General features: G+C 33.7%; 1 protein-coding gene across 1 annotated transcript; it reads right to left on the minus strand.

Moving 5' to 3' along the window:
- Positions 1–9,143: 9,143 nt before the first annotated feature.
- LOC150035128 (uncharacterized) lies at positions 9,144–9,623 on the minus strand. The gene has a single exon (XM_090315237.1). The coding sequence runs from the start codon at positions 9,621–9,623 to the stop codon at positions 9,144–9,146; it is 480 nt and encodes a 159-aa protein (XP_090171363.1).
- Positions 9,624–9,964: the final 341 nt, after the last annotated feature.

Below are 9,964 nucleotides of genomic sequence, written 5' to 3' on the forward strand. Positions count from 1 at the left end.
TATTTATCTGATCTACACAAATTAGATCTTAAGCAGATTATCTGTTCACATGTGAAGGAACTACTATATCATGGCGATCGGTGAAACAAACCTTAACGGCCTCTTTCTCAAATCATGCTGAAATTCTTACAATTCTCGAGGCTAGTCGAGAATGTGTATAACTAAGCACATTCGTGAAACATATGGCTCATCTTCTAATAAAAATCTTCCAACAAATATTATACGAAGACAACACGGCTTGCATAACCCAAATAAAAGGAATGATATATTAAAGGAAATAGAACAAAGCATATTTTACCGAAGCTTTCCTACACTTACGATCTTGAAGAAAATGGCGACATCACTGTATAACAAATTTGTTCGAGGATAATCTGACAAACTTATTTACAAAGGCATTACCAATTGCAACTTTTGAAAAATTAGTACACAACATTGGAATGCGGCGACTCAGAGATCTTAAGTGATGTTTTCATGAGGGGGAGTAAATATATTGTATTCTTTTAGGAGTATATGAAATATATACTATTTTTCCTTCACTAGGGTTTTTTTCCCATTGGGTTCTTCCTAGCAAGGTTTTAATGAGGCATATTTCATATATATATACGGGCATCTAAGGGGGAGTATTATAAATATTATAAAAATAAATAGATATTCATTGCTTAGTGTCCTAAAAACCATGTGTCAATCTTCATGTTGTCCATGTGCCTTGTAGTTTTTCATGCTTGGTGTCCATGTATGACCACATCCTACTTGTCACTTTGTCTATAAATAATGACATTTGGTGGATCTTAAAATCACATACATTGGTGAGAAATTCACTTCAAATTTCTATTAAATTTTCATAATTTTAGTTATTTTACAATTTTAGTCATTATATTATATTATATTATATTTATATATTATTATATTATAATTTCTCCATATCTGTTGTGTTCCATTGTACTCATCAATTTCACAACAAAAAAGAGATAGTTACTACCTACTAATAAGATAATTACAAAAAATAATAAATAAATAAAAAGCAACGCTTCCATCTTATTATAAATATTATAAGCTCTTGCTTGCACCTCAACCATAAAAGAGAGTCAGGACAGAATATAATAATTATTATAATAAAGATTTTAGTTACAATTTTTATTTCTAAAAGTGAAGTTCATAAATAAAATATACTTTTTAGATCGATAAAATAACTTTTCTCGAAGTAACAATTTCGACTGATTTCTCATCCCACATATATCGTCAAAAAAAAAATAAAATAAAATAAATATTACTGAAAATAAAATAAAATGTTGATAGTTTTGAAAAAAGAAGAATGTCACGCCTAATTTTAATGAAAAACATAAATATATAATTAATGTTAACAATAAATATATAATTAATGTTAACAAAGTAAAAACAATTAATACTTTAATAGGTTCACCATCAATATTCCACCATGTTTGAAAACTGATTGTGGACACCAACAATAAGATAATATAAGATTGGATCTTATTAGATTTGTGATGGAGATTGCTTCTATTCTGATTGTAATTAAATTCTTATCCATTTGATCTTGTGGCTCATATTCGTTTTAGGTTTTTTAGGTTATAATTTGGAAGAACCAAAAGGAGTGAATAATAATTAAGGTTGGTTTAGTAACCATTTGATCTTTTGTTTTTGTTTTTAAAAATTAAGCCTATAGGCATTACTTCTACCTTCAAATTTCTATGATTTAAAAAACCAATCCAAAATTTGAAAACTAAAAAAAATAACTTTTAAAAAGTTGTTTTTGTTTTTTAAAAATTTGGCTAAGAATTTAATAATTATACTCAATAAAGATGCAAATCTAGGAGGAAATAACCTTAATTTTAAAAAATAAAAAACAAAATCGTTAAGTAGATTTTGAATTTATTTAAAACTGTGGATTTATTTATTTATTATTTTTTTTTTTTTTTGGCAAAAGTGTAGTTGTTAGTTAATTGTTAGGGGGTAGTATCAATAAATTCTCTTTCTAGGAAATAGTTGAAATTTTATGGCCAAATTGCATGCTCTAATTTATGGCGCGTCCGCTTATGTTTCCATTTTCAAACAATTTACAACGACACCGTTTTCCTTTCAAAAGCATGCAAAACGAATCTTAGTTAAAAAGTATTATTTATATAATATCCCAACTATTAATTATGGGAGAATTTAAAATACACCTCAAGATGATGAAGAAATTCCAACCTTTAATCAAGAATAAGATCGATGAGAATTCAGGATGACTGTATTTGATTGTGTCATAGGAATGTTATCAAGATTTCATGGAAATAAAAAAATTTGTATTTATTTGTAAATTTAATCATAAAATCTCCATAAATTTTTAATAAATTAATTGATAAACCATAAATTCAATTCAAACTTTTGAGAAAAATTAATTATTTCACATTCAAATAATAATATTAATTAAATTATTAATTACAAGTATTTGTAAAATGAGAAATTTATAATTAAATTACTTAATTACATAATTTGATGGGATCAATTTGATGAATTTATATAATTATGATATATTAACTAATAAAACAACTAATGAATTATAATTAATCAATGATAAACTAATTATAATTATTTAAAAAAATAAATTCATATTATATTAATTATAATGATCATTACCTAATTACAAATATAATTAGTTAATTACTTGATAGTTTTATTGCATCCATTTTTTTTTTTTACAATTTATTGAAAAATAAGTATGAGTATATATGTGTATACATAAACTAATTTATTAAACTAAAATAAAAATTAAGTATATATTAAATTTTCATATAAAAAATAATTTTAATTAATTAATTTTAATAATATATAAATAAAATAATAAAGAAACGTATTATAAGAGGAGAGAGAGTGAGAATGAAAAAAAAAAAAAACCACTTTCCTGGATGAGAATCATTCATGGGTATAATAGATGCATGAGAATAACTTATTCCTATGCTAAAGCTACAAAATTTATACCAAACAAGGGGATGTTTATTCCTTACCCATTTTTCGATGGAGTTGGCATTCAACCAACGGAAGCTATTTAGACCTTAAGCACTCTAATTATATTAATTTTAGTAAAGAAACATGCAAGTTCAAATAAAACACAAAAATAGGGTTTCAAGAACACAACTTTTGAAGAACTTCCAATTGGTGCAAATTCTTGTCGATTTCTTCTCTCCAATAGGTTGTAGACTACCACAAAAGCATTATCTACTATTCTAGGCCTTAAATTGGACTGTGGGGTCTAAATTGAGAGAGATTTTGGATGAGTTTGGAGAGTTAGAGAGAAAAAGTTCGACAAAAGTTTTCTCTTAAAATTCAATTTGCATGCATGAATTTCTTTTAGATTAAACTTGTATTTATGAAAATTAAACGTGCAAAAAAGCTTAGATGAGAGATTGACACTCAATCTACAACTAATTTAGTGGATTAGGTGGGAAGAAAATGGGAAAATCACACTTCCCATTTTTTAAACAATTTTGATTTAATTTTCTAGTAAAATTAAATTTAAAAGACATTAATTTCTGAATTTGAAAATTTTAAATTCAAATATATTTAAAATACTTTATTTTAATTAATTAATTAATTAACCAAATTTAATTAATTAAATTAATTGAATTTCAAATATTAAATTAATAAAACACCTAATCCGAACATAAATCCCTATTCATGTAATTTAAATCTCACTTAAATATTTTCAACTCTCCAAAACCATTTAGTTCGTTAATTATATTGAATATAATAATCCAAACCCTAAATCGAATTTGAACATTTCAAATTCTCTCAACACATTGTTCTAAGATTTAATTCTTTTCACGAGCTAGTAGAGGGACCTAATGGACCTACAAATCATGAGTTCCAGCGATCTGAGATTAACTGGCTAAACTCCTTTAACCATATTAATCAATATTTATTAACTATCGAGACACTCCATTATAGCTCAGCAGTTGCACTCTCCCCACTGTAGATATATTTCTGTCTACTTGATTTAACCATAATCAGTAAGTCGATCCTTCATAGGTGGCTCGTATCTACAGTTGGGTCAAAATTATCATTTGTAATACATCTTGCTTCTTAAGTCTCCACTGATCCACTAATGAACAATTGGTTTATGGTCCTACCAATAAACCGAGTCCCTCTTAGTCGGGCAGGGCCCCTTTGTTCAATACTATGAGTCAGTACTTAAGGGAACAACCTATCTACTAACCCTGAAACGGGTAAGATTGAGTTTCATCTTGCAAAATTATGTCTCCAGCTATCTATTTGGTCTTACCCCTAAAATGGAAGGCTTATTGAGTGGTGATGTTAAGCCACTCTCACTCATGTAGATTAAAGGATAATCTCGAATAAACAGGAGTTCATAGTTAGCCCATGACTGAGATCGAGTTACCTTAGGTCATCGAATTGAAATAGTCAGTTTTAACAGTAAACGATCATTATAAAGAAAAGTGACTATCTCATGGTTCGATCTTATGCAAATATCTTTTATATAGGATGCCCCCACTTGCATGTCTCCACATGAATGACTTTAGGATCACATCGTTTGTAATATACAAAGCAGGCTGCATCCATAGTGTCCCCATGATAAGGTACCCAACCCTATCCATATACTTACAGATCGTTTTGATTATATACTTAAACTTGATCCTCTTTTATCTCTCAACATAAAGTTTAAGTATTCATGTTATAGCCATGGGTTCATTTAGTTTATTGGATTTAGGCTTAAAAAGTCTAATTTACATATTCAATAACAACTTCATTGAATAAACCTTAGTAACATCTTTATTGTAAATAGAATATGTTTAATTTTAGGACATTCAACCCGACATTCCCAACCTTATTCCCATCCCAACTCCCTCAATCCAAACGCCCCCTAAGGGGTCATTTGGTTGGAGAGTTTTTTGCAGGAGAATTGACACATGTATCTAAGTCCTACGCTTATTTCACAGTTTTCAATACTTTGCCTGAGAATAAGCTATTCCCAGACATCAGTGGGGGAGACTCATGGCGAAATGACTATTTTTTTCTTTTTGGGTTGAGAAGGTTCTGGAGGCGTTTGGGTTGATGTGATCACCGTTTTGCTGGCTGTTTAGGTTGATTCTCAGCTTATTGTGCTGGTAGTCTCATGAAGCAGTGAAGAGAGTGACTCGTGAGCGTGTTTTTTACTTCCACATCCTCTTCTTCCTCAAATCAGCCTTACGCCACGCACAACCTTGTGATTAGCGAAGGAAAGAATAGTTGTCCCCTCGGCTTTGATAATGAAGACCATACTTTTCTTGCAATAGTGCGACCAACATTGATTGGAATCAACCACATTATGCAGTATCTCGCCATTATGCGATCTCTCGAAACCGAGTGGTCATGCGTTGTGGGGAGCAGCTTCCTTTTTACGAAGTAGAACCACACATTTGCCTCATGCATCAGGCTGTATGGCGATAGCATTTTTACTTCCTCTATAGATGTGGACCGCTTTGTCCCTGGTAGCGCGACCACTTTCAACACCTCCTTCTATTCTTCTGTTGTTGGCTCTTCAATGATCCTATTTCCCTCGGCGTTAGGGATGTCTTCCAAATTATAAATTTCATTGATTTTCTTGACGCCAAATCCAATTTTTTCCTCGTCAACATCCGCTCTATATCTATCTATAAGCGGCGTCCCCTCATAAAATGCGCGAACTACTACTGGCTTAACTATTTTGGCTTATTCACAAAATTCTCTCCACCCTATTGCATCTACAACATCTGTGATGAAAATGGGCAAAGGTACATTCTCAGGGAAAAATCCCAGCTCTATTAGAATTAGTGGCCTCTTCTTTGGCACTCTTTCTTCCTCCACCATGGGTGCTTTGCCCTTTTCTTCCCTCTTCGCCATCCATTTCACCATCCTAACGGTCAACTTTTGTCATTCGAGGTTCCCTCACCTGCGATGAGTTTAACATGAATGCATTGAGTTATGATCCCCATGTAACCCAAAACTCATCACAACACTCATCGCATCTAAACCCTATCCTTAATCCTCATCAATCCAATCTTATTAAGCAATCATTGATCATAAAAAGTTCAGAAAGCAATTAATTAAGAAATAAGCTAAATAAGAAAAAAGCATAAAAAGGATACAAAAAGAATATGATGTGTCCCTAAAAAGATGTCATCGTTTCTCAGTGCATGGACTTCCTATTTTTCTTTACTCGGGCTTTCCCAAATTGATGGAGGCTTAAATCCTTTGACCATTAACTTTGATTGTGTTGGACCCATCTACATGTGTCAGTTCTACCGCTCCATGAGGGTAGATTTCTTTTCCCAACCATCGCGATTTCAATTTACCTGGAAACAAATGAAGTCTTGAGTTGAATAACAAAACTTTTTGGCCAACCTCAAAATTTTTCTTACTAATGCGTTGGTCATTCCAACACTTCATGCATTCTTTGTAGATTTTGGCGTTTTCGTATGCTTGTAATCTCCATTCGTCTACCTCTAGTAACTGCAATTTTCTCGCTTCACCTGAGGCTTCCATGTTGAAATTGACCCCTTATTTGTTCGCTTTTGTGCCCAATCTCTTCGCATTGAGTTGACAACCTTTTCAAGTATTGATTTCATTTCTCGGTTTGAAACCTCAGCTTGACCATTCGTTTGAGGATGATAATCTATCGCGATTTTATGATGAACACTATATTTGATCAGAAGTTTCCCAACAACGCGATTGATGAAATGAGTTCCTTCATCGCTTATGATGGCACGTGGGGTGCCAAAGCGAGAAAAAATATTTCTCTGTAGGAAGTTCGAGACCGTTGCTACATCATTAGAAGCACATGAGATTGCTTCAACCCATTTTGATACCTAATTAATAACTACCAGAATGTAACTATGGCCATTGGAGGGTGGGAATGGGCCTTGAAGTCAATTTCCCATACATTCAATAATTCAACCTCTAGAATAACGTTCAACGACATCTCATTTCTTCCATAAATGTTCTTGTTCGTTGGTAGCTGTCACACTTCATAACGTAGTCTCTGGCATCCTTAAATAATGTGGGCCAGTAATAGCCATTTTGAAGTACTTTTGATACTATGCACTGATTTCCAAAGTGGCCACCGAAAGGTGACTCATGGCATTGATACAAATGCAATGAAAGGAAGTTTCTGAAATGCATTGCCTTAGGATATGATCTGGGCCTATTTTGTATAGATGTGGCTCATCCTAGTAGTAGAACTTACATTCGTGCATAAGTTTCTTTTTTTGTTGCAAAGTATAGTCATCTGGAAACTGCTTGTAGACCAGAAAATTAACAATGTTTGCATACTAGGGAAAGAATTCATAAACTTTTAATATTGTTTCATTGGGAAGGAAGCATTCACTTATGGTTGGCAGCGATCGCATTCAATATTCTCAAGCCGCAACAAATGATCTGCAACTTTATTTTCTGATCCTTTGCAATCAATGGTCTCAATATAGAATTCTTGCAAGGGCAATACCCATCTGATTAATCATGGCTTGGCGTCCTTCTTTGGCATAATATATTTGATTGCTAAGTGATCCTTATGAATAATTACATTCGATCCTAACAAATATGGTTTGAATTTTTCCACAGCAGATACTACTGCAAGCAATTCCTTCTCGGTGGTTGTATAATTCTCGTGTGCACTATTAAGGGTTTTGCTTGCATAAGCAATTGGATGAAGAATTTTGTCCATGCGTTGGGCTAAGGTCGCACCCATTGCATAATTGTTTGCATCGCACATTAATTTGAATGGTTTTAATCGGGTGCGATCATAATTGGTGTTGTGACTAGCGCTTCTTTAATGTTTCAAATGCTCTCAAGCAGTTTGAATCAAATTCAAATGGTCTATCAACTTCCAATAGAAAATTCAATGGTCTTGTAATTTTTGAAAAATCCTTAACAAATCACGGTAGAATCCAGCATGCTTGAGGAAGCTTCATAGTGTTTTCACGTTGGTAGGTGGTGGCATTATATGGTGTCAATTTTTGCCTTGTCAACTTCTTATCCTGATTTGGGCACCTTATATCCAAGCACAATCCTTTCAGTTACCATAAAATGACATTTCTTCTAATTCAGAACCAGGTTGGTGTCCTCACATCTCTTCAAAATCTTTTCAAGATTTGCTAGACCTATTTCATATGTCTTGCCATATACTGAGAAGTCATCCATGATAATTTCCACTGACTCTTCAAGATAATAAGAAAATATGGCCATTATACACCTCGGAAAGGTGCTTGGGGCGTTACAGTCGAAGCGCATGCACCGAAAGGCAAATGTCCCATAGGGGCAAGTGAAAGTCATCTTCTCTTGATCCTCTGGTGCGATCATGATTTGGTTATATCCCGCATAGCCATCTAGGAAGCAAAAGAAGTTGTTCCCAGCTAATCTATCTAACATTTGATTAATGAATGGCAGGGGAAAGTGATCCTTCTTGGTAGTTGTGTTAAGCTTCCTATAATCCATACATATTCTCCAACCTGTAACTGTATGCATCGGGATAGCTCGTTGTTCTGGTTGGGTACTACAGTTATTTCGCCCTTTTTTGGGACGCATTGTACGGGACTAACCCACGTGTCGTCTGAGATGGGAAAAATAATCTTTGCATCCAACCATTGAACGATATCTTTTTTGATAACTTCCTTCATCGTAGGGTTGAGCATGCGCTAATGTTCAACAAATCCTCCTTTTCCTTCCTCGAGTCTGATTTTATGCTTGTAATAGGATGGACTGATTACCTTCATATCAATAAGGGTCCATCCTATCGCCTTGATGTATTTCATTAGAACATTCAAGAGAGCATCTTCTTTTTCTTCTAATAGTGTCGTTGAGATAAGGATCGGTAAGGTACCATTCTGAACAAGGAATGCATATTTTAGGTGGGTGGGAAGTGCTTTCAATTCCAAAACTGGTGACTGTTCAAGTGAAGGCTTGATTTTGCCTTTTCGATCTTCCAAACCTAAGGATTCAAAAATCTTTTGTATCTCCTTCACCACATAACAAGATTCAAATGTTGTGTTTGCTTCATCCTCTTCATTCATTTCAAATTCCAGCCTACAAGGCCAAACCTCTTCCATGTCAACTTCTTCACATGCATTAATCTCATCAGGGTATTCCATCACCTTAAGGATGTTGAATTACATCTTCTAGCCATTGACTTGCATGGTAATTTCACCCTTGTGCACATCAATTTGGGTTCTTCCTGTCGATAGGAAGGGTCTTCCTGAAATTATAGGCACATCTTCATCTGCTTCGTAGTCTAAAATAATGAAGTCGACTGGCAAGATGAACTTATCTACTTTCACGAGCACGTATTCTAATTTTCCTTCTGGGTGTACCAAGGAACGATCAGCCAATTTTAAAGTGACTGTGGTCGGTGCAAGCTCTTCTATTCCCAGTTGTTTGAAGATCGACAAAGGTATAAGATTGATGCTGGCTCCAAGGTCGCATAGAGCATGCTCTATATAAACTCGTCCAATGGAACAGGGAATGGTGAAGCTCCCTAGATCTCGTATTTTTGGTAGGATAATGATGCTACAATCTTGTGTTAATGCGACAGCCTCGTAATTTCCCATCTTCCTTTTCTTTGATATAATATCTTTAAAAAATTTGACATAAGTTGCCATTTGCTCCAACACCTCGGAAGCATTGAACTTGTCTTTCATCAATTTTCTTTCTCAATCTTTGTGGATATGGAGGCAGTTGCACCTAATTTAACACCTTCGATGTAGAAGCTATTGCAGATAAGTTTTTATGTTTCTCTTAGACTTCGTGCGATGGTATGATTCTTGCATGGGTTGAATGTCAGTGTGTTCATTAAAAGAATGTTCTTGTCTCTCATCGGTAGTGTTGCTTGATTTTTTCTTCAAATCTTCTTTCATGATTCGACCACTTCTTAATGTCACTGCTTGACATTGTTCTTTGCCTAAGCTCCCCCATTGTGAGAAACTTTAGTGGTGCTTGGAAG

The sequence above is a fragment of the Benincasa hispida genome, chromosome 7 (assembly GCF_027475165.1).
Source record: "Benincasa hispida cultivar pf3 chromosome 7, pf3_genome.v1.1, whole genome shotgun sequence".
Classification (NCBI taxonomy): Eukaryota; Viridiplantae; Streptophyta; class Magnoliopsida; order Cucurbitales; family Cucurbitaceae; genus Benincasa; species Benincasa hispida.

What these genes read in the sequence shown, in the direction of transcription:
- LOC150035128 (XM_090315237.1), bottom strand. Translation starts at nt 9,623, where the DNA reads ATGGCAACTTATGTCAAATTTTTTAAAGATATTATATCAAAGAAAAGG.